Below are 25,054 nucleotides of genomic sequence, written 5' to 3' on the forward strand. Positions count from 1 at the left end.
GTCATTATCAGGACAAAGGCCTCGAAGGGACCCTGCTGTTCCCTGGTGATACACAGAAAAGGAAGGGGCAGCCCAGGAAGACATTATAAGAAGGGACCCCCCGCCGCCCGCCTTAAGCATGCAGTCGACCTGCTCAGACACGCGGAGAACCGGGAGGACGCAGTCTGCAGAGGCCGCCGGGACCGGCTGTGGAGTCGAGCCCCCCAACTTGAAATCCTGATTCAACCACTTGGAGCTGTGTGACATGGCGCAAGTTACTTTCCGGCTCTTTGCATCCATTTCCCTCAATAAAACAAGACACAATAGTACCTATTTTAGATACTAAAAGAAATAATGCACATAAACACTTAGAACAGTGTCCAGCTACAGCGAGTGCCCATTGACTGTTATCTCTCACGAACCCCCACCTTTTAACTGATTGACAAAGATTTCCCAAAAGGCACAAACTCAGGGACAGTCGGTGCCCTCCCTGGCTGGCCCTGGTGCCTGGGCTCCCTGAGGCTCACTGTGTGACTCTGGCTGAGGGAGGCAGGGGTGAGACAAAGAGCCTGAGGCCAGGGCTGGGGGGTCGCACACGCCTCATTCATTCTGTAACCTGACTGGTGAAGGGTTGGCAAGGAGCTCAGGTGCTGCTATGGCCCTCAGGGACGCTGCAGTGATAGTGATGGGAAAGCCCCTGTCTCCGCAGATACAGGGGTATCAGAAAAAAGCATGCAGGCAAAGATGACCTAAGGTTTTTGCCTCTACCCCTGGAGAAACAAATGGGGGTGCTGTTTATTGAGACAGGGACCATAGGCGGGGGCAGCCCAGCAGCGGGATAAGGCAACCGAGGTTGAGTCCAACTAGAAAACCAACTTAAAGACAGCAGAGGGGACCCAGGTTCTCTCCTGGACATGGAAGAAGGCCATGAGGCCTATCATTGAAGAGGGTGGCCTTGGAAGAAGGCCCACGTCCACCAGCTGGGCCTTCCTTGGAGGACCAGAGACACACAGGAACTTGGATGTGTGCCCCTCAGGACCTGAAATGGGCCTTCATTACTCACCCACATACTTGAGCACAGCTGCACGCCAGGTTCAGATCCAGGGAATGGGAGCAAGAGTCCCCGTTCTCACGGCATCGGCCTCTGGGACAGAGACAGACACCTTCTCACACACACACACACACCAGCGAGGTCACTTGGGGCAAATTACTCCCTTCATCTTGTCTCCTTAACGGACACTGATGACAATAAGTCGTATGTCATGGCCCTCTGCAGGGACTAAACGAGACGATTTTCACAAAGGTGCTTTGAACCCTGCCTAGTGCACAGTAAGCCGCCCGTGAGTGGATGCCATGAAGTTCACAATCGCGGCCCTTAGTGTGTCCGTCCAAACACCTGTCTCCAATCCTCCCCACGGGTGGAAGGGAGAAGAAATGAGTCGCACTTCCCCAAAGCCTCTCCAAGCAACCTCGACCACGGGGCCCCTTTGCAGTGTGCCTCCTCGGTCCGTGTGGCGCATTCATCTGGCCAGTCTTTGGGGAAAGCTATGTGTCTATTCATTTGTAATTTCTTTTTAAAGGATGGGATTTCACTCTGTTGCCCAGGTTGGAGTACAGTGGCACAAACACAGCTCACTGCAGCCTCGAGCTCCTGGGCTCAAGAGATCCTCCCACCTCAGCCTCTCGAGTAGCTAGGACTATAGGTGCATGCCACCATGTGCCAGCTTAGTTTTTTTATTATTATTATTTTTGTAGAGATGGGGTCTCACTATGTTGCCCAGGATAGTCTTGAACTCGCGGTTTCAAGTGACCCTCCCACCTCAGCCCCGTAAAGTGCTGGGATTGCAAGCGTGAGCCACCATGCTTGGCCTTGTAACTTTGAATCAAATACGTAGCATGTGGATAATTTTATTTGTTAAAACAAAAAATAGGAGCATTACAGATAAAGTATTAGGTTTCCTTTGTCCACACCCCCAGTGTCCCGCCTTCTCTCGTGAGAGTATCCACTTCTGTTAGTCTCACCTTTCCCAAACTTCAATATTTACATATTCTAATATTAAGCCATTGAAAATAATGGCAGGGCACGGTGGCTCACACCTACAATCCCAGTGCTTTGGAAGGCCAAGGCAGGAGGATGACTTAAGGCCAGGAGTATGAGACCAGCCTGGGTAACACTGTGAGACCTTGTCTCTACAAAAATAAAAATAAAAACTGAAAGAAAATATAGAATATTGTTTGGTGGGTTTTTTTTTTTTTAACATAAATAGTACCAGAGCTTTTTTCAATTAGTAATTAGTAAAAAAGTAATTACTTTTTTTGATTAGTAATTAGCTTTTTTTCAATTATGGCCTACCCATGCTGAGACATATATCTAAGTTTCTTCATTTTTTTTTTTTTTTTTTGAGATGGAGTCTCACTCCATCACCCAGACTGGAAGGCAGTGGTGCAATCTTGGTTCACTGCAACCTCAGCCTCCCAGGTTCAAGCTATTCTCCTGCTTCAGCCTCCTGAGTAGCTGGGATTACAGGCATGCACCACCATGTCCAGCTAATTTTTGTATTTTTTAGTAGAGATGCAGTTTAGCCATGTTGGCCAGGCTAGTCTCAAACTTCTGACCTCGGGTGATCTGGTGAATAACGAAGACATGGTTCAGATCCCTGGGGGCACACATCCAAGTTCTGTGACAAGGACAAAGACAGGAAATGTGGACAAGAAGTCATTCTTAAGAAATTCAGTCTAAAGAAGCAGGCCAAGGGGGAAAATATGTCAACTAGTGTGATAATATCCACATCTTCACTCCAGCTCATCATTGAAGATGGAGGCCTTGGAAGATGACCATCCCTTTTTTGTAACCCAGTGAGGGGCCTCTCCCCATGTCCACCAGCTGGGCCTTCCTTGGAGGACCAGAGACCCATGGGAACTTGGCTACCAAAAAATGGTAATGATAAATCAGTAATCACCAGTGATGGCAGAGATAGGGGAAGTGGCACAGTTCCATACCTTGTGGGTGCATGTAGCAACAGAGCTGTGCAGAGGGCAATTTGGCCATAATCTTCAAAACTCAAACTGATCACACCTGCTCCCAAGGCCCCACTTCTAGAAATCCACCCTATGGAAATGTTCATGAACCACACGAAGAGGGATGTGTCGGGATATCGCTGTCATTTGTGACAGAGAAAATGATCAGTCAGGCCAGGCGCGGTGGCTCAAGCCTGTAATCCCAGCACTTTGGGAGGCCGAGACGGGCGGATCACGAGGTCAGGAGATCAAGACCATCCTGGCTAACACGGTGAAACCCCGTCTCTACTAAAAAATACAAAAAACTAGCCGGGCGAGGTGGCGGGCGCCTGTAGTCCCAGCTACTTGGGAGGCTGAGGCAGGAGAATGGCGTGAACCCGGGAGGCGGAGCTTGCAGTGAGCTGAGATCCGGCCACTGCACTCCAGCCTGGGTGACAGAGCAAGACTCCGTCTCAAGAAAAAAAAAAAGAAAATGATCAGTCAGTGGAGAAACAGGTAAACAAGTCTATAACCATTCAAAGGAAAACCAGCAGTGATGAAGGAAAACGCGGGGTACATTTATTGCTGAGACATGGAAAATTTTTCAGATAATATCTTTGAATTGAAAAGCAAATTGCAAGATAATTACACATGTTCAAGTTCATTTGCACTTAGTTCAAGTTATGTAAAATATATGTATTGATATGTATACATACAGGCTCTTGGTACACAGAAAAGGGTCTAGAAAGATCCACACCAATGATGGTGATAATAGCTGAGGAGGGGAATAAAATGGGGGAAACTTTCTCTTTTTCCTCCATTTGAACTTTTTTTACGAGCAAGTATTCATATATTTTATATAAAGTCGTCCCTCAGTGTCAGAGGGGAATTGGTTCCAGGACCCCCATAGATACCGAGACCTGCAGATGCTCAAGTCTCTGACATAAAATGCTGTGATATTTGCATATCACCTATGCACATCCTCCCATATTCTTCAGATCATCTCTAGGTTACTTATAATACCTAATACGATGTAAATGCTATGTCAATAGTTGTTATACAGTATTGTTTTTATGTCTATTTTTTTGTTGTATCGTTATTTTGGGGGGATTTTTTCTGAATACTTTCAATCTGCAGTTGATTGAATCCATGGATGCAGAACCTGCAGACACAGAGGGCCAACTGTAGGGACTCCTGTCACTAACCAAAAAGCATATTAAAAAAAATCAAAGCACAAGGCCTCCCATTCAAGTTGCACACAGACTCATGCAGCCAAAGAAAACACCAGCGGGCAATCTCTGCTTATGCGCGTGTCTCTCCCGCCCTGTCCCCTGAACACAGGCTCTCTTCTTCCATGCTAAGGCACTTGGCCGCTGCTCCAGCCTGGGCGGTTCCAGAAGTGGCCGTCTTGGGCTGGGCGTGTCTTCCTGCCTTCACGCCACTCAGCCCCAGACCAATAGCCTTTGGGATATCTACAGAAGGATGCTGGGAGGCTCCTGCTCAACTTTAAGCCAGATGCTCCTAGCTCCAGGACAATTGAGGACAATGTGGTTTTCCTCTTTAGAAGCCCAGGAGAGGAGTGGGGAAATTTGGTGGTGCATGCATGTGTGGTACACGCACACACACACGCTCACACATCCTACTGACATCCTTAACCTGATGACATCCTGAGAAAGAAAACACCTTGAAATCAGCCCCCGAATAACTGAGTTGGCGAGACTCTTTACCTGGCATAAATCCCACCACCCCCACACTCCCAAAGCAAGAGACTAGGTGCTCACTCACAGCACAAGGTCACATGCTCGCACTGCCTGAGTGACAGCCCCTCCAGGGACCCTGCATACACACTGTGGGGTCCTGGCACTGCAGCAGCCACAAGGCTGTCACTGACACACATGTTTCAGTATGAGTAGGCCACAGAAATAAAACTCCCAAAGTGTAACAGAGAAAGACTCTGAGCTGTCATGGGGAGGAAGAGGCCATTCTGTTGCTTTTCCTGCCATCCCCAGAGACAGTGTCACCCTCCACCGGGACCTCTGTGCAATCAGACTACAGGCTTTGACAGGATAAGATTTGAAAAATCAAAAATAGACACAACATGGCCAAGATGCTCTAGACAACTGCTCACCCAGAGACCTTGAGAGAGGCCACATGTTGCTCCGTATTTAAAGCCAGCTAGCTGGGTCCCAAGAAGTGGCAGCCAGATCTAAGCAGACGTATGCTTCATTCATTCACTCATTCATTCGCTCTGTAAATGAGGGAACAGACATGAAATGTGGACAACGAGCCGTTCTTAAGAAACTCAGTCTAAAGAGGCAGGCCAAGGGGAAAAGATGTCCATTAGCGTGACAATGTCCAATATTCACCCCAGCTCAGCATCTGGCTGGAACTTTGATAACAGTGAGCCCCAGTTTCCCCTTCCCTCCACTGCAGGTGCTGGCTCCAGGGCTTCAAAACTCTAAATGACTTTTAGCTCAAATGTGATACTCTGCAATCTCCAAGTCCTTCCCTAACTCCAGGCTCATTCAAACATTGGCACCCAGGGCAGAGTCTGTCCATCTGCAGACCAGCTGACCGCCTAATCTGTCTCCCTGGTTGAAAGGGCAATAGTGTGGATCAGAGGAAAGACCTCAGGCTGCGTGCACTCAGAGGACCTTGGGCTGGTGCCTGTCTCTGCATGAATCTGGGGAGAAAAGCGGCTTATAGTTTCCAGACTGAATCATGAAGGCAGTGAACAGGGAGAACAGGGTCGCGCATTCTACCTCCTGGAAAGGATTCTTATGGGGGGATTCTGGGCAGCGGAGGATGCTCAGCTGAGCACCTACCATGTGAGCTGGGCACCCACGTGGGCCTCACAGAAGGTTCCTGTCCTCCCGGGCTCACAGGATACAAGCAAAGTGCAGCTCTAATTTTACCGGACCCTGCTACCGGCTTCTGTGAAAGCAGGCGTCGCACTCCTGGGCTCCTTCGGGTGGCACCACGGAAGCAACCCATCCACACTCCTGATTTGTCGTGGGCTCCCAGACCCTTTCGGGGGGGGTCAGGCCTCCGGGTGGGCTCCCATCCAGGGCTCCCCAACCCTGGCCTGCGCCTCCAGCAAAGCCCCTGGGTTCCCCTTTTGCCCTCCAGCCTCAGTCTGGGGCGATGAGGGTGGTGAAGAGGCGGGCAGCGGCCCCCTCCCGATGCACCTGGCCTCCCTCGTGCTCTGCGGAGCCGGTGGGCGCCGATCCCGCTGCGGTCGCCCACCCATCGCAATGCTTATGCGCTTATGCGCGTGTCTCTCCCCTCCCCACCCCCCCCGCCCCCCCACCCCCCGCCCCGTCTCCTGAACACAGGCTCTCTTCTTCCATGCTAAGGCACTTGGCCGCAATGCGCGGGTCCTCCTCGGCGCCCAGAGCTCAACAGCCCGGGTCCGTGCGCGGACACCCCCGGGGGTCCCTCACCCACCTTGAGGACCTGCTGCTTGATGAGCGAGGGCACCATCACGATCATGACAGCGCCCAGCACCGCGCACAGCAGCCCCGCGACGCCCAGCGCCGCGGCAGCCCAGCGCGCTTTGGTGGGGCCGCCCATGTCTGCGCGCCTGGGGCCCACCAGCGGCTCGCAGGGCTCCGCGCCTGGCAGGAGACGGGGACGGCGACAGAAACGACACAGGCGGGGACTCCGGGCACTCGGGCCGCAGAGGCACGGTGGATCTGGGACGGCAGCGCACGCAGGAGCAGCCCAGCAGGTGGCCAGTGGTTTTATGCCCCATCGCCGGCGCCGCCAGACCGCCCCCGGGCCTCCTTGGGCTCCAGAATTCCGGCGGCAGGGGCGGGGCCTGAGCGGTCCGGGGGCGGGGGAGAGGCGGGGACGGGGCGGGGACGGGGCGGGGCGCTGATCGGACGGGCAGGGGGCGGGGCCATGGCCGCCAAGACCCGCCCCGCTATGCTGCGGCTGACCCCACGGCCTCGCTTCCGTTTTGGGGCGGGAGCGGAGGAGGCCTCGTGGCCGCTGTGCCAAAATGTCTATGGGGCCTGAGTCCGTCACCCTCTTGCTCCCTTCACCTTCCTCCTCCCCTTCCCCCACCTATGTCTCCCCTCCTCCCAGCTCTCCCCTCTGAGCCTCTCACCCTTCCCTTTCCCTCCTCCTCCCCCTCCTGTATCGGGACCATCATCAAGGTTGGTCACAGTGATTAGGACTTAGCCAGCCCACCCAGGAACCCCAAAGCCCTTACAACGATCCACATGCCCCGCCACCACCCCATGGACCCTCATCTCCCCAGTCCATCTCCAGCCTCACTGTCCCTGGAAGAAGCCCCGCAGGCTTCAACCCCAGGGCCTTCATACACCCTGCACAGGCAATTCTATTCTCCCAGGTATCCGCCTGGCTCTATCCTTCATAACGTTGGTGCCACCATCACCCTATGACTGAGCACCCCCTGGCAGGTTCACATTCATTTGCATCCTTGCATTCTGACCATGTGCTCCAACTGGGATGCCAGCCCCTGAGGTAGGGCCCCCACTCGTCCTCAGCTCTAGAACGTGGCCTGGCAGGGAATGCCTGCCCACAGTAAATATTCTAGAATGAATGACTGAGGAGTCTTCTAGGTGCTGGCCCCCTCCTTAGTGCTTTGCACACAATGGCTCCATTTTACAGATAAGAAAACTGGGTGGTGGCTCATGCCTGTAATCCCAGCATTTTAGGAGGCCTGTAATCCCAGCATTTTAGGAGGCCTGTAATCCCAGCATTTTGGGAGGCCTGTAATCCCAGCATTTTGGGAGGCCTGTAATCCCAGCATTTTGGAAGGCCGAGGCAGGTGGATCACCTGAGGTTGGGAGTTGGAGACTAGCCTGACCAACATGAAGAAACCCCGTCTCTACTAAAAACATGAAATTAGCCAGGCGTAGTGACGCGTGCCTGTAATCCCAGCTATTCGGGAGGCTGAGGCAGGAGAATCGCTTGAACCCGGTAGGCAGAGGTTGCGGTGAGCCGAGATAGCACCATTGCACTCCAGCCTGGGCAACAAGAGCGAAACTCCACCTCAAAAAAAAAAAAAAGAAAAGAAAACTGACGCACAGGGAAGCTTAGTTAACCCAAACCGAGTTCCCCCGTTTCTAATGAAGAGGGAAATCAATGATAAGCACGTGAGCAAATGAGTGAAGGATAATTGCAGGCAATTGCTCCAAGAAAACAGAATAGGCCCGGTGCATGGTGGCCCACAACTGTAATCCCAGCACTTTGGAAGGTCCAGGTGAGGGATCGCTTGAGGCCACTAGTTGGAGACCAGCCTGGGCAACATAGTGAGACCAGTCTCTACAGAAAATTAAAAGATTAGCCAGGCCGGGCGCGGTGGCTCAAGCCTGTAATCCCAGCACTTTGGGAGGCCGAGACGGGTGGATCACGAGGTCAGGAGATCGAAACCATCCTGGTGAACACAGTGAAACCCCGTCTCTACTAAAACTACAAAAAACTAGCCGGGCGAGGTGGCGGCGCCTGTAGTCCCAGCTACTCGGGAGGCTGAGGCAGGAGAATGGCGGGAACCCGGGAGGCGGAGCTTGCAGTGAGCTGAGATCAGGCCACTGCACTCCAGCCTGGGCGACAGAGCGAGACTCCGTCTCAAAAAAAAAAAAAAAAAAAAAAAAAGATTAGCCAGGCATAGTGGCATGCGCCTGTGGTCCCAGCTACTCAGGAGGCTGAAGCAGAATGATCCCTTGAGTCACGGAGTTCAAGGCTGCAGTGAGCCCTGATCTTACCACCACACTCCAGCCTGGGTGACAAGAAGACCCTGGGAAAAAGAAAAGAAAAAAAGAAAGGAGAGAGAGGGAGGAAAAGAAAACAGAAGAAGATGCACAGCAGCGGGCTGGCACTAAGTAGCAGTTGCCCTTAGATGGGTGAGTGTGTCCCTGAAGCGCTCCACAACCCCCTGAAGTCCTTCCCCACACCCCACCTGGCCTGCCTTCTGGTCCTGCAACACTGGCCCCACCTTGAGTTTTGGGCCCCTCACGTAGGCCAGTCCCCTCATTTTCTGAATGAAGTTATTGAGAGGACAAGAGACTTCTGGGTTACACAGGGACAGGAGGGTGGTGTCCCAGCACCTGGGTAAGGCAGGCTCAGTCCTTGAATGCTCTCAACCTCTTACTTAACCCCAGAAGAAAGCAGCCTTCTCCCAGGGCCATCCTTAAGCAACATGTCTTGGCCTGAAGCAATATTTACGGAGCATCTGCTATGTTCTGGTTAGACAGCTTTGCCTGGCACTGCCTTCCTCTAAGGAGGCCGAATGTGGTCCAGTGCCCCAAGGGGGAGGGCCCAACTCCTGAGGGAGGTCAGAGTGGCTAGGGTGAGGCTATGGTGGCCCAGGCGGAGAGGTTCAGAGAAATCCAGGCTCTGGGGTTTCCCACATTGCCTGTGGGAAGTGGTGTGGACCTTTCTGTGCCTCAGTCTCCTCATCTATGAAACAGGGATTAGAAGAGCCGCTTTCCAAGGGCTACCGTGAGGATTAAACAAGTCAAAAACCGTGCCAGTGCTTAGAACAGTGCCTGGAATGTGTCAGTGCAACTGAGCTGGGGGCTGTCATTGTTATTTCCAGGACCTACATGACCTGGCTCCTGCCCATCTCTCTGCCTCCATCTCCTGCCGTCTCCCCCATTGTTTCTGTTCGTTGAGCGTCCCCAGCTTTTTCTTGTGTCAGGACCTTTGCACTTACAGTTCCTCTGTCTAGGATACACTTTCCCTAGATCCTTCCACGGCTCCCCACTCTCCTCTTCCGGGCTCAGCTGAAACCTGCTCCTCAGAGAAGCCTTTGCCGTTGCATCTGTCGAAAACAGGAGTCCTAGCCCACTGTGAGGCCACCTTGTTTTGTGTGAAATGGTCTCATCTGTTTACTTGTTCATCTCCTCCAACTCCCGAGACACAGAAGCCGACCCTGTTTCGCTTATCGATGTATCTCCAGCACCTGGAAAAATGCCTGGCACATAGCAGGTACTTAATAAATACTTTACTCGGCTGGGCGCGGTGGCTCACGCCTGTAATCCCAGCACTTTGGGAGGCCGAGACGGGCGGATCACGAGGTCAGGAGATCGAGACCATCCTGGCTAACACGGCGAAACCCCGTCTCTACTAAAAACACAAAAAATTAGCCGGGCGAGGTGGCGGCACCTGTGGTCCCAGCTACTCGGGAGGCTGAGGCAGGAGAATGGCGGGGAACCCGGGAGGCGGAGCTTGCAGTGAGCTGAGATCCGGCCACTGCACTCCAGCCTGGGCGACAGAGCGAGACTCCGTCTCAAAAAATAAATAAATAAATAAATAAATAAATACTCAATCAGCTAATTAACTCTTTTTTTTTTTTTTTTTTTTTTTTTGAGACGGAGTCTCGCTCTGTCGCCCAGGCTGGAGTGCAGTGGCCCGATCTCAGCTCACTGCAAGCTCCGCCTCCCGGGTTCCCGCCATTCTCCTGCCTCAGCCTCCCGAGTAGCTGGGACCACAGGTGCCGCCACCTCGCCCGGCTAATTTTTTGTGTTTTTAGTAGAGACGGGGTTTCGCCGTGTTAGCCAGGATGGTCTCGATCTCCTGACCTAGTGATCCGCCCGTCTCGGCCTCCCAAAGTGCTGGGATTACAGGCTTGAGCCACCGCGCCCGGCCAATTAACTCATTTATTAATCAAGTAACTGATCAATTGATTAATTAATATCACTTCATTGAATTCCTTAAGGCCTTCAACAGCCTTCAGCTGTGCAGTTGCCTTTTCTTAAATGACTTTTGTAGTTCTCAGAAATTAGCCAGTTAACTAAAATCTGTGGTCTGCCTGGCCCTGACACCCTCCCCCACTTCCTTGATACTGACCTGCCTTGACCATCTCACTCAGTCTAACTCTGATTCATGACCAAGTCTTCAAGGTCCAAATGTACGTGGTGCTTACCCAAGAAGGCTGCAAGGCCATGGTTGGAGAGCCCTCATGTCACGCCATGCTGTCACTCAACGAGAGAGAAGGGCAGAGATGACAGGGTGCTGAGACACGTGAGCCGCCTTGGCCTTGCTGAGGGGAGTCACTTCCGGCGGCAGGGAGGGCAGCTGAAGGAGGGAAAAAAAGACTTCGTCATGTTTGAGGGAGAGGTCCTGCCCTGGAGAAAGTCAAAGATACAGAAGAAAAGAAAGAGTACTGATAACAAAACATGATCAACATGGTGTCACGGGGCTCCTGGAAAATCAAGTCAGATGCTTTTCCTCCTCTGCTCAGCATCCTCTCGTGATCAAAGATGGAGAATGAGTGTAGGCAAAGACCTGGAGGGGTTGGAAGCCTCATGAGGTGCTCGTGGGATTGTAAAATGGTGCAGCCTCAAAAGGTAAACATAGGGGTCCCCTAAGACCCAGCAGTTCCACTCCTGGGTGTGTGCCCAGGAGAGAGGAAAGCGCGTGTCCACATGGAAGCCTGGATGCAAATGTTCACAGCAGCCAAGCAGCGAAAACAACCCCCACCCCCATCAGCTGGTGAACAGGCAAATAAAATGTGGCATAACCACACACTGGAATATGACTCAGCATGAAAGGGAATGAAGTGCTGACGCATGCTACACCATGGATGAACCTTGAAAACACTGATAAGTGAAAGAAGCCAGACACAAAGGCCACATATATGATTCCGCTTATATAAAAATGTCCACAGTAGGTAGATCTATGCAGACAAAAAGTAGACCAGTGGTTGCCAGGGGCTGGGGAAAATGAGGAGTGACTGTTACAGGTTTGGGTTTCATTTTGGAGTGGTGAAAATGTTCCAAAAGTGATGGTAAAAGTGGTGGTAATGATGGTTGCACAACTCTGAATATACAAAAAGCCATTAAATTGCACACTTTATTTACTTTTATTTTTTAAGAGACAGGGTCTCGCTCTGCCACCCAGGCTGGAGTGCAGTGGTGTAATCTCCCTAAAGCCTTGAAACCATCCTCCCGCCTCAGCCTCCTGACTAGCTTGGATGACAAGTATATGCCACCATGCACACCTGTTTTCATTTTTGTTGGGACAGGTTCTCACTTTGTTGCCCAGGCTGCTCTCAAAATCCTGGTCATCCTCCCACCCTGGCCTCCCAAAGTGCTGGGATTACAAGTGTGAGCCATCATGCCTGGCCAAATTATATACTCTAAATGGGTGAATGTATGATATGCAAATTATATCTCAATAAAAACTGTTACTTTAAAGAAATGGCCAAGCATGGTGGCTCATGCCTATAATCCCAGTGATTTTGGAGGCTGAGGCAGGAGGATCCCTTGAGGCCAGGAGTTCGAGACCAGCCTGGGCAACATAGCCAGACCCCATCTATATAAAAAAATAAATTAGACAGGTAAGGTGGCATGTACCTCTAGTTTCAGCTACTGAGGAGGCTGAGGTGGGAGAATCATGTGAGCCCAGGAAGTCGAGGCTGCGGTGAGTGAGTTATGATTGTGCCACTGCACTCCAGCCTGGGCAACACAGTGAAACCCTGTCTCTCAAGAAAACAAAAAGAAAGAAACCTTTCTGTGGCTCCCACCTCATTCACCGTAAAAGTCAAAGCCCTCACCATGGCCCACAAGATCACCACATCTCATGCTAGAGAGACAAAGTCAAAACACACCCAGATCGGCACATCTCCCTGACCTCATTCCCCTCCCTCCCCTTGCCCACTCTGCTCCAGCCACACCCTCCTCCCTGGAGCTCCTCCACCTGCCGCCCGGCTCGTGCCCCAGAACCTTTGCACTCCCTGGTCCCCTCCTGGAATGCTCCTCTCCCTAACACCCAGGAGGCTTACCCTCCCTTCCTTCAGGTCCATGCTCCAATGTCATCTTCTCAGCAATGACTGCCTTCCTGCCCACCCTTGGAAAGTTACAAACCACCCACAGGACCCTCCCTATCCCCCTTGGCTGCTGCATTTCTCTCTGTGCACCGACCGCCCTCCAGGGCAGGTGTTTGCTTGTTTGATTGGCTTCCTTCCTCTTCTAGGATGAAAAAAGCTCCATTGGGCAGGAATCTGCCTGTTTCACCCATTGCTGTGCCCCCAGCTCCTGAACATCACGTGGCCCACAGTAGGCCCTTGGTCAGTGTGTGTGGATGAATCACATCTACCAGAGTCCAAGGTAAAAGCTTGCCTCTGCTGCCGGGCCATGCGGCTGCCTGGCGTGGTGGCTTGGGGCAAGTTGCTCAGCCTCTCTGTGCCCCGGCTCCCTTATCAGTGGCTCGGGCATGGTCTGAGTCATGCCTGCACCCTAGGGTAGTCATGAGGATTACATGGGCTCATCCTGGTCATATGCTTCCCGAGGTGACTGTGTGAGGCGGAGCCAACACCCCCTGCAGGCAGCCGCATGCCCTGTGCCCCACCCCAGCCTGGGAAGAATCACTCTCGTCCCCAGGGGCAACAGAACACACTGCATGGAAGCTGAAGGGCGTCCTTAAAGGAGGCACAGCTGGCTCCTGGCGGAGCAGAGGGCAGAGATGTGAACCAGTGACTTGGCACGAACATTACCACTACGCTGTTTGCTGAGGGAAAGGAAAAAGAGGAAGAAAGTAAAGGAAAGTGAAGAGACGGGGGTGAGAAAGGACAAAGTAAAAAGCAAAGGAAGAGGAAACCTTATTTTTTTTTTCTTTTGAGATGGAGACTCGCTCTGTGGCCCAGGCTGGAATGCAGTGGTGTGATTTCGGCTCACTGCAACCTCTGCCTCCCGGATTCAAGCAATAATTCTCCCTGTCTCAGCCTCCTGAGAAGATGGGATTACAGGTGCATGCCACACGCCCGGCTAATTTTTTTTTTTTTTTTTTTTTCTGAGGAAGAGTCTTACTTTGTTCCCCAGGGTAGAGTGCAATGGTGTGATCTTGGCTCACTGCAATCTTCTCCTTCCAGGTTCAAGCAATTCTCCCGCCTCAGCCTCCCAAGTAGCTGGGATTACAGGCACCTGCCATCATGCCTGGATAATTTTTGTATTTTTGTGGAGACAGGATTTCACCATGTTGGCCAGGCTGGTCTTGAACTCCTGACCTCAGGTGGTCTGCCCACCTCGGTCCCCCAAAGTTCTGGGATTACAGGTGTGAGCCACTGCACCCAGCCAATTTTTGTATTTTTAATGGAGATTCGGTTTTACTATGTTGGCCAGGCTGGTCTCAAACTCCTGGGCTCAAGTGATCCACCTGCCGCAGCCTTCCTAAGTGCTGGGATTACAGGTGTGAGCCACCGCACCTGGCCAGCAAGCCCCTGGCCTCGCAAGTCCTACATGTTAATAGACAAGCAATAACAATGAGTGATAAACATCATCATTGGTGACTTTATAAAACGTTAGAGCTGTGGGCCCGGCATAGTGGCTCATACCTGTAATCCTAGCACTTTAGGAGGCCAAGGCAGGTGCTTTGCTTGAGCTCAGGAGTTCGAGGCCAGCCTGGCCAACATAGCAAACCCTGTCACTACAATAAATACACACACACACACACACAAAGTAGCTGGGCATGGTGGCACGCACCTGTAGTCCCAGACACTCAGGAGGCTGAGGTGGGAGGATCACTTAAGCTCAGGAGGCAGGGGTTGCAGTGATCCAAGATGGCACCACTGCACTCCAGCCTGGACGACAGAGCAAGACCCCATCTCAAAAAACAAAGCAAAACGATATTAGAGCTGTGCAATCCAATATAGTAGCCACCAGCCTTATGTGGCTATGGGCCACTTAACATGGGGCTAGTCTGACATGAGATATGCCGTGTCATATTCATCCCAGATTTCAAAGGCTTTGTATGAAAACAGCATAAAATATCTCAACTTTCTTATATTGATCACACATTGAAATGACACTATCTGATATCAAGGGTTGAATAATAGATACAAGTTAAATTAATTTCACCTGTTTCTTTTTGCTTTTTAAAATGAGGCCCCTAAAATTCTTTTATATTTTTCTTCTTTCAGAACAGGTTCCTCTGTCATAAAATGTTTCAAATTGTGTGTGTGGTTTGTGCACACTGCATTTCCATGGGACAGGCAGTTAGAGGACGATGCATGCTTTAGGAGGAGAAACTCAATAGTGTAAATGCTACTGGGGGAGAGGGGTTGCTATTTAAATGGGGCGTTTGGAGACAGCCTCAGTGAGAAGGTGACATTTGGGCAAAGACCTGCAGGAAGTGCAGGAACGTGTTGAGATCCAGGGAAGACCATTCCAGGCAGACGGAATAGCCAGGGCAACGGCTCTGAGGCCGGAGGTGCCTGCATAGATTTTCATCAGAATGTGAATCTCTCATGTTGCTGCAAGTGACTTTTTAGGAACTGTTTCTCTTCAGTAAGTCAAAATGCACCCTGCAATATTGTGAATATCAGAGAAGGTCTCCAGAGCCCCCAGACAGCCCCCTCCAGAAACTTAGCCTCTGCCCCTGGACTTTAGCCCCTGTGCTAGAGTCTGAACGTGTCCCCTGAAATTTGTACATTGAAACCGAATTACCATGTGATGGTATTAGGAGGTGGGGCTTTTGGGAAGTGATGAGGTCATGGGGGAAGAGGCCTCATTCATGGGATTAGGGCCCTTACACACGAGGCTCCAGAGAGCTGCCTCTCCCCTTCCACCAGGCAAGGACGCAGAGAGAAGTTGCCATCCGTGAACCAGGACGCAGGGCCTCACCACCACCAAATCTGCTGGCACCTTGATCTTGGACTTCCCAGCCTCCAGAACTGTGAGAAATAGGTGTCCATTGTCTATGAGCTGCCCCAGTCTATGGTACTCTGTTTTAGAAGCCTGAACAGACTGAGAGAGGCCCTGTAAATCCTGTCTTCCTTCAAAATCACACCTGTCTCAGTCCCCGACCACTGACTTCCCTCAGGAGCCTTTCCTTTCTGACTCAGGGATAGCAATCAATCGTCACCTTTGTCCCTGGCCTTTGGGGACTCTGATATGTCCTCTCTGACAAAGACTAACCCTCCAACACAGACATGCTTTCCAGGACAAAGGTGCAAGTGTGTGGGGAGGACCCAGCTGGCAGCTGTGAGCTAATAGGCCGCTCCATGGGCCAGGTCACCAGAGAAGAGAAGTTTCTATCAGCTCCCACTCTCAACAGCAGCTGGAGAAAGGAGGATGACTCCTATCCCAGGACCCAGTGGGTTCCTCTGAGACCACCTGGTCCTATCCTAACTACCAGAGAAGGGATGGACATGCTCAATCATTCATTCATTCATGTGGCAAATACTTGCTGAGCACTCACTATGCATCAGGCCTACTGTGTGCTAGGGCCTGGGGGCAGATGGGGAAGAAGGCAGGCAGGTCCTCTCTGCCCTGGCCTTACTTTTTTTGAGACAGGGTCTGGTTCTGACACCCAAGCTGGAGCGCAAAGCTCACTGCAGCCTCCATCCCCTGGGCTCAAGCCATCCCCCTACCCTCAACCTCCTACAGGCATGTGCCACTACACTAGCCTTTTTTTTTTTTTTTTTAAGACAAGAGTCTTGCTCTGTCGCCCAGGCTGGAGTGCAGTGGCGTGATCTCAGCTCACTGCAACCTCCGCCTCCTGGGTTCAAGCGATTCTCTTGCCTCAGCCTCCCTCCCAAGTAGCTGGGACTACAGGCGCCCGCCACCGCTCCCAGCTAATTTTTGTATTTTTTAGTAGAAATGGGGTTTCACCATGTTGGCCAGGCTGATCTCAAACTCCTGACCTCAAATGATCCACCCACCTCAGCCTCCCAAAGTGCTGGGATTACAGGTGTGAGCCACCACACCCAGCCAAGCTAATTTTTTTTAATTTTTATCTTTTTAAATAGAGAATGGGGGGGGGTCCCACTATGTTGCCCAGGCTGGTTTCGAACTTCTGGACTCAGGCGATCCTCCCTCCTAGACCTCCCAAAGTGCTGGGATTATAGGTGTGAACCACCACATCTGGTCTGCCCAGGCCTTTTTAGTAAGGGGGAGAGAGAGAGAGAGAGCGAGAGAGAGAGATTTATAAATATATTTATAAGCATATTTAAAGGAAATAAATAGATAATGATTATAGATGGTGCTAAGTGCTAATGAGAGAAATAAACAGGTAATGCCACAGGGAGATGGGGGCTGGAGTGGGGAGACCGGAAGGGTGAGAGCTGGGGAGGACATTTCTGGCAAATGAACCGGCAAGTGCAAAGGTGCTGTGTCAGGGAAGTGCTCACTCTGCCCAAGGAACAGATCATCAGGGACCACTGCGCCTTAGACGGTGCAGTCACCCCAGTTTATACCTCTTGCCCCAGTAGTATCATTAACAGCACCTCCAAGTCACTGCATGTTGGGGTGGCCTGTGACACCCCAACTGCAGTGAACTGAAACACACAGGCTGGCTGCAGCTCTCGAGCAAAGGTCACGGTCCCTGGAAGGCAGCTCTCTCTCGACTCCTCTCTCCTCCCGGGTTCCAGGCGACACTCCCTGCCCTCATCCCCTCAGCCCCAGGGGTGGGAGCAGCTTCACTCTTCGTTTTGTTTTCCCTGCACCTTTGTATATATCCTCGAAGTCTCCAATTTCGAGTGTTCTCTCCACTTCCTGCTCAGACCACTGCAGGAACTGATTCTGTGGTGGGAAAGGAATTAGAGGAGAGAAAGAGAGGCTTAGAGGCAGCGTCCAACTGTTGGGGTAGAAGCCTGCAGGTAACAGCCGGCACAGTGGCTCATGAGTGTAATCCCAGCACTTTGGGAGGCCAACGCGGGAGGATGGCTTGAGGCCAGGAGTTCAAGACCAGTCTGAGCAACATGGTGAAATCCCCTCTCTACTAAAAATACACAAAATTAGCCGGGCTTGGTGGCATGTGCCTGTAGTCCCAGCTACTCGGGAGGCTGAGGCAGGAGAATCGCTTGAGCCCAGGAAGTAGAGGCTGTGGTAAGACATGATCGTGCCACTGCACTCCAGCCTGGGCAACAAGAGTGAAACCCTGACTCAAAAATAAAGAAAAAAAAAAGTAGGCTGTCTTTAGAAAAAAAAGAAAAAAAAAGAAGGTTGACTAGGTCGGGCGCAGTGGCTCAAGCCTGTAATCCCAGCACTTGGGAGGCCGAGACAGGCGGATCACGAGGTCAGGAGATCGAGACCAGCCTTGCCAACATGGTGAAACTCTGTTTCTACTAAAAATACAAAAATTAGCTGGGCGTGGTGGCAAATGCTGGTCAAAAACATGGGCGATCCCAGCACTTTGGGAGGCCGAGACAGGCGGATCATGAGGTCAGGAGATCGAGACCATCCTGGCTAACCTGGTGAAACCCCGTCTCTACTAAAAAATACAAAAAATTAGCCAGGTGAGGTGGCGGGCGCCTGTAGTCCCAGCTACTCAGGAGGCTGAGGCAGGAGAATGGCGTAAACCCGGGAGGCGGAGCCTGCAGTGAGCTGAGATCTGGCCACTGCACTCCAGCCTGGGCGACAGAGCAAGACTCCGTCTCAAACAAAACAAAACAAACAAACAAACAAAAAACACGAGCACAGGTGAGCTAGGGGAATTCTTGGAAAGGTTTCATTGCTGATAAAAATGGACCAAGGAAGAGATGCTGCCTGTACGTGTCCTGTTGGATGAGATGCCCAGACAGAGGCAGCCACTGTGCCCTGCAGAAAATGCCAGAGCAGAGAGATGCAGAGAACCTGGCTCTTCTGGGATCCCCTTGACTACTGAAACTGAGAGCCGGCCGGGCATGGTGGCTCACGCATGTAATCCCAGCACTTTGGGAGGCCGTGGCGGAAGGATTGCTTGAGGCCAGTCGTTCAAGATCAACCTGGCCAACATAGTGAGACCCTGTCTGTATTTTTAAAATAAAAATATATATAAATAAAATTTAAAAAGAAATTGAGAACGCCAGGCCCAGTGGCTCATGCAAGTAATCCCAGCACTTTGGGAGGCCAAGGTGGAAGTATTGCTTGAGGCCAGTAGTTCAAATCCAGTCTGGCCAATATAGTGAGACCCTGTCTCTATTTTAAAACTAAAAAGGCTGGGCACAGTGTCTTATGCCTGTAATCCTAGCACTTTGGGAGGCCAAGACAGGTGAGGTCAGGAGTTCGAGACCAGTCTAGCCAACATGGCTAAACCCCATCTCTACTAAAAATACAAAAATTAGGCCGGGCGCGGTGGCTCAAGCCTGTAATCCCAGCACTTTGGGAGGCCAAGACGGGCGGATCACGAGGTCAGGAGATCGAGACCATCCTGGCTAACACGGTGAAACCCCGTCTCTACTAAAAAATACAAAAAACTAGCTGGGCGCGGTGGCGGGCGCCTGTAGTCCCAACTACTCGGGAGGCTGAGGCAGGAGAATGGCGTGAACCCGGGAGGCGGAGCTTGCAGTGAGCTGAGATCCGGCCACTGCACTCCAGCCTGGGCGGCAGAGCGAGACTCCGTCTCAAAAAAAAAAAAAAAAAAAAAAAAAAAAATTAGCCGGGTGTGGTGGCACATGCCTGTAATCCCAGCTACTCAGGAGGCTGAGACAGGAGAATGGCTTGAAGCAGGGAGGTGGAGGTTGCAGTGAGCCAAGATCGCACCATTGCACTGCAGCCTGGGCGACAGAGTGAGACCCCGTCTCAAAAAAAATGAAACCGAGAGCCCCAAAGCTGCCCTGCCTCAGGACTTCCCCTTATATGGAAATAATAAATATCTTTATTGTTAAACCACTTGGGTGCTTTCTAGGACTTTCAGCCAAAAGCAGTCTCAATGGCTACAGGTATAAACCCAGCGGAAAAATAGCCGGCAGCCACAATCAACAGCTTGATTGATTTTGTCCTTCAGTGAGTATTCACGGACTGCGCCCAGTGCAGCAGCACCGGGGACTGCAGCTCATGAAAAGGGGTTTCTTTCCTAGAGGCACACTCCAGGGGTTGCAGACAGACACCAAAGCAAGTCCAGGAATAAGCCACCAAAACAGCTTCAGATAATGTTCAATGCTGGCAAGAAACAAAACCCAGCGGTTTGAGAGAGAGCGAGTGAGGGTTTGGGTTCTCTGGGAAGGTGACATTTAACGGAGAACTGGATAAAGACCCAACCATGGGAAGACCCAGAGAGAGTATTCCAGGCAGAGGGCATAACACGCGCAAAGGCCCTGAGGTAGGAGTGAACTTTGTGCGTCGGAGGAACTGAACCATGGAGTGTGAGAGCATCACGATTGTGGCAGCAGCTTTCAAGAAAGTATCTAAAAACAAACAAAAGGTCCACAATCCGAATTTCTTGCCTCCTTTTTTTTTTTTTAGATGCAGCCTCAAACTCCTGGGCTCAGGTAATCCTCCCTAGTAGCTGAGACAACAGGCACCCGCCACCACACCTGGCTCTGTCAGACTGTGACTGACTGAGCACTTCTTATGGGCACATTAATCACCTTCTCATAAAGATCACACACCAGCGGGACAAAGAGATTCCTCTCACACCAATGAGTCTGCCGTGACACCTGAGAAAACGCTCTCAGGGAGAGGAATCCGCCTCGGTCAGGGCGCATTCCAGGGGCACAGAGTGGACCTTTTTCAAAGCGAGTGGGATTGTGTTACTTCCTGCTTGAGCTCCGTTGGTTTCCTGTTGCATAAACTCTAGGTCCTCCCCAGGCCGCCTTCCTCTGCCTCCCTCTCCACTCTCTGGAATGCAGCCACCCTCGCTTCCTTCAGTTCTTCCTATGGAGTCAGCCCGTGCCCACCGCAGGACCCAGCACAGGCTCTGAGCCCCGCTTCAAACGCTCTTCTTGTTTAAAAGGGCACCATGGAGGCTTTTTCGACAGGCAGCTCCAGCGTCACCTCCTCATAGAGGCCTTCCTCAACCAGCCCTTCTAAAGTAACACTCTTCTCTGGCGCAGTGGCTCACACCTGTAATCCCAGCACTTTGGGAGGCTGAGGCGGGCAGATCACTTAAGTTCAGGAGTTTGAGACCCGCCTGGCCAATATGGTGAAACCCCATCTCTACTAAAAATACAAAAATTAGCCAGCTGCGGTGTGCACCTGTAATCCCAGCTACTCGGGAGGCTGAGGCAGGAGAATCACTTGAACCCAGGAGGCAGAGGTTGCAGTGAGGCGAGGTCGCACCACTGCACTCCAGCCTGGGCGACAGAGTGGGACTCTGTCTCAAAAAAAAGAAAGAAAGAAAGAAAGAAAAAATTAACTGGGCATGATAGGTGTGTCTGTAGTTCCAGCTGCTCTGGAGGCTGAGGCGGGAGGATTGCTTGAGCCTGGGAGTTCAAGGCTGCAGTGAACCATGATTGTGCCACTGTACTCCAGCCTGGCCAACAGAGTGGCCCTGTTAATTAATTCGAGACCCTGTCTCTTCAGGCGGAGGGCATAGCACGCGCAAAGGCCCTGAGGTAGGAGTGAACTTTGTGCGTCGGAGGAACCGAACCATGGAATGTGAGAGCATCACGATTGTGGCAGCAGCTTTCAAGAAAGTATCTAAAAACAAACAAAAGGTCCACAATCCGAATTTCTTGCCTCCTTTTTTTTTTTTAGATGCAGCCTCAAACTCCTGGGCTCAGGTAATCCTCCCTAGTAGCTGAGACAACAGGCACCCGCCACCATACCTGGCTCTGTCAGACTGTGACTGTCAGACCCTGTCTCTAATTAATTAATGCTCTTTAGTCCTGTTTTATTTTCATCGTCGTTCTGTTTTATTTTCATCACACCCTGACATCATCTGTCCTGACTTTTCACCACTTGTTTCCTCCATGTTTCTGCAGAGAAACACCACGAGGGCAAAAACCTTACCTGGCCTCACAGCTGAATCCCCAGCACCAGCACAGGGCCCGGTGCATGCAAGGGGCGTGATGGTTTGTGGAATGAATGAATGAACAAATGAATGAATGAGGGACCTACCCCCACTGGAGGAAGCCAGGAAAGGCTTGCCGAGGAAGTGGTATCTGAAGTGGCATTGATGGGTGAGAAGGAGTTCGGCTGTTCACCCCGACTTTGGCCAATGATTAGAACTCCCTGGGGGCCAGCGCTTGTGGCCCGCACTCAGCGGTCTCCCAGGGTCTGGGTCGGGCACAGGGGTTGGTGTGTGTTGAAACTCCCTGTGTGATTCTCATATGCACACTAGGCTGAGAGCCGTTCATCGGGGGTCTTGGTTCTCCTCCAGGTGTTCTCCAGGGCAGCAGCACCAGGCCACCTGGGAATGTGATAGAAATGCAGGTTTTCAGGCCAGTCGTGGTGGCTCACGCCTGTAATCCCAGCACTGTGGGAGGCCAAGGCTGGAGGATAACTTGAGCCCAGGAGTTTGAGACCAGCCTGGGTAACATAGTGAGATACCATCTCTACAAAAAAACATTGTTTTAATTAGCCAGTCATGGTGGCAAGTGCCTGTAGCCCCAGCTACTCAGGAGGCTGAGGTGGGAGGATCTCTTGAGCTTGGGAGGTCGAGGCTGCAGTGAGCCATGTCCACACCATTGCACTCCAGCCTGAGCAATAGAGCAATAGCCTGTCTCAAAAAAAAAAAAAAGAAAAGAAAGGAAGAAAGAAAGAGAAAGAGAAAGGAAGGATGGAAGGAAGGAAGAAAGGGAGGGAGGGAGGAAAGGGAAGGAAGGAAAGGAAGGAAGGAAGGAAGGAAGAAAGGGAGGAAGGGAGGGAAGGAAAGAGAGAAAATAAAAGGGAAAAGAAAAGAAAGAGAAAGAGAAGGAAAGAAATAAAAGAAAGGAAAGAAGGGAGGGAGGGAAGGAAGGAAGGAAGGAAAGAAAGAAAAGAAAGGAAAGAAGGAAGGAAGGAAGGAAGTCAGGCAAGCAGATTCTGAGTCCTCACCCCAGACCTGTGACTCAGACACTGGGGAGTAAGGCCCAGGAATCTGCATTTTCACAAACCCTTCAGGGGCTTCTGACTCACTCTGGAGTGATGGGTGGAACAGAATCTTCCAGAAGGACAAATGGTTTCAGCCATGCCTGGTGTCAGAGGCAGGAGCTCCCACACTTACGGGCTACCTGGCTCCTCACCAAGATAGGTCCTAGACTGTCTCTGAGACTATCTTTTCCCTTGAGACAGCTGAGAGCTGGAGCAGCTTCAGATGCCTCTGGATCCTGGGACCTTGAACTTCAACTTGAACTTGGCTCTAAGGTGTCACCCTCAGCGAGAGTTAGCGCAGTTGTACCCTGGCTCCATGAGTGGGTGGAGAGGGGGCCTTGCTCACTCCTTCCTCCCCAACCCGCCCCACGGGGAAGAGAGAGAGGTTGTCAGGTGAGAAGGAGTTTGTTTCAACAGTGTATTTATGAGTCCCAAGAACTGAGGATAAAGTTTCTGAAATACTAGCCGGAGGATGTCCCTCTTCGAGAAAAAGAGAAAAAGAACACCGCAGTTACCCCAGCTTTGTTATTTATGTAACAATAGCAGGGCATTTGAGTTCTTTCTCTTTTCATCCTACTTCCACTCCCCACACTAACATTTCTAATCACTAACATTTCTCTTGTTTTGATGTTTTTTGCATCCTTTCATTCTCCCCATCTGAGGTGGGTAGAATTGTGTCCCTCCAAAAAATGATATGCCCAAGTCCTAGGCCCCTGGTCCCTGTGATTGCAACCTTATTTGGAAACAGGGTCTTTGCAGATGCAATTAAATCAAGAGGAGGGCCTGCAGGATTCGGGCGGGCCCTGATCCAATAGGAAAGGGGTCCTTATAAGAAGAGGGACATCGGGCTGGACGCGGTGGCTCACGCCTGTAATCCCACACTTTGAGAGGCCGAGTCGGGCGGATCACCTGAGGTCAGGAGTTCGAGACCAGCCTGCCCAACATGGCGAAACCCCATCTCTACTAAAAATACAACAAATTAGCTGGGCATGGTGGCAGGTGCCTGTAATCGCAGCTACTCAGGAGGCTGAGGCAGGAGAATCATTAGAACCCGGGAGGCGGAGGTTGCAGTGAGCCAAGATTGCACCATTGCACTCCAGCCTGGGCAACAAGAGCGAAACGGCGTCTCAAAAAAAAAAAAAAAGAAGAAGAAGATCTTGTCACAGAGGCACATACAAAATGTCATGTGCCATCGAGGCAGAGATTGCAGTGCTGTATCTGCAAGCCAAGAAATGCCGGGGGCTGCTGGCCCTCAGAGGTTGAACGAGGCAGCAAGGCTCCTCCCCACCCCAGGCTTCAGAGGGCTCTGCTGACACCTTCGTTTCTGATTTCTGCCCTCCAGAAAGGTAAGAAATGCATTTCTGTTGTTCTAAGCCACCCAGTTGGTGGCACTTTGTCCCGCAGCCCCACAGGACTGACGTACCCTCTCCACCCTCTTCCTTTAGCCCAGCGAGAGTTCTTGCGCTTGGGCAAACAGCAGAGCCACCTGGAGGTTTAGTGGAACCCAGAGGGCTGGCCCCACCCCTGGAGCGCCTGATTCAGTAGGTCTGGGTGGGCCTGATAACTGCATTTTCAGCAAGTTTCCTGAGCTCGCTGGTGCTGCTGGTCTGCGGACCACACTTTGAGAACTGCTGATCCAGATCACACCATCTCCTGCCTGGATGACAGCTCCAGTCCCCTAACTGGCCGGAACCCTCTCCCCTCCCCCCTTCCCCCTCCACCGGCAGGCAGGCTGAGCTTCCTAAAACACCTAGGAAATAGTCACTCCCCAATGTAGAACCTCCAGGGGCCTCTCACGGTCTGCAGGACAAAGTCCAAACACCTTCGCAGGCCACTGCAGTTGCCTGGTCTCAGCTGGGGTGCTCAACACAGACTCCCCACCCACCCCCAGGCACAGGAAGGAGGGAGAAAGAGATGCTTTCAAGACTTGTTTTTGTTTTAATTTATCAAACAATTGTGAATAGATATAGTGTTAGTTTGCTAGGGTTGCCATACAAAGCACCACAAACCCGGCAGCTTAAAGCAACAGAAAGCCGGGCGCAGTAGCTCACACCTGCAATCCCAGGTCTTGGGGAGGCCGAGGTGGGAGGATCACTTGAGTCCAGGAGTTCAAGAGCAGCCTGGACAACATGGCCAAACCCCATCTCTACAAAAAATGCAAAAATTACCGAGGTGTGGTGGTGCATGGCTGTACTCCCAGCTCCTTGGGAAGCTGAGGTGGGAGGATTACCTGAACCCAGGGAAGTTGAGGCTGCAGTGAGCTGAGATTGTGCCACTGCATTCTAGCCTGGGTGACAGAGTGAGACCGTCTCAAAAAAATAAAAAGATATAAATAAACAGAAAGTTTACTCTCTGGAAGTTCTGGAGGCTGGAAGTCTGAGATGGGGATGTCT

At 51.6% G+C, this 25,054-nt stretch overlaps 2 protein-coding genes across 7 annotated transcripts in view; one reads left to right on the top strand and one right to left on the bottom strand.

Moving 5' to 3' along the window:
• SCARB1 (scavenger receptor class B member 1) overlaps positions 1 to 6,796 on the bottom strand; it is an 88,782-nt gene extending 81,986 nt beyond the window's left edge. For 4 of the 6 annotated variants that reach the window (XM_050748015.1, XM_050748013.1, XM_050748014.1 and 1 more), the window contains exon 1: positions 6,424 to 6,685. In XM_050748015.1, the coding sequence (XP_050603972.1) occupies positions 6,424 to 6,549 (126 nt within the window). In that variant the 5' untranslated portion in view covers positions 6,550 to 6,685. Of the gene's footprint in view, positions 1 to 6,423 lie in introns of all 6 variants that reach the window. The other 2 variants (XM_050748009.1, XM_050748010.1) reach the window with 2 other exon arrangements.
• Positions 1 to 25,054, top strand: part of TMEM132B (transmembrane protein 132B) — a 1,306,862-nt gene that overhangs the window by 500,227 nt on the left and 781,581 nt on the right. The gene's annotated exons all lie outside the window — the stretch shown is intronic.

This window comes from Macaca thibetana, chromosome 11, assembly GCF_024542745.1.
Source record: "Macaca thibetana thibetana isolate TM-01 chromosome 11, ASM2454274v1, whole genome shotgun sequence".
Classification (NCBI taxonomy): Eukaryota; Metazoa; Chordata; class Mammalia; order Primates; family Cercopithecidae; genus Macaca; species Macaca thibetana.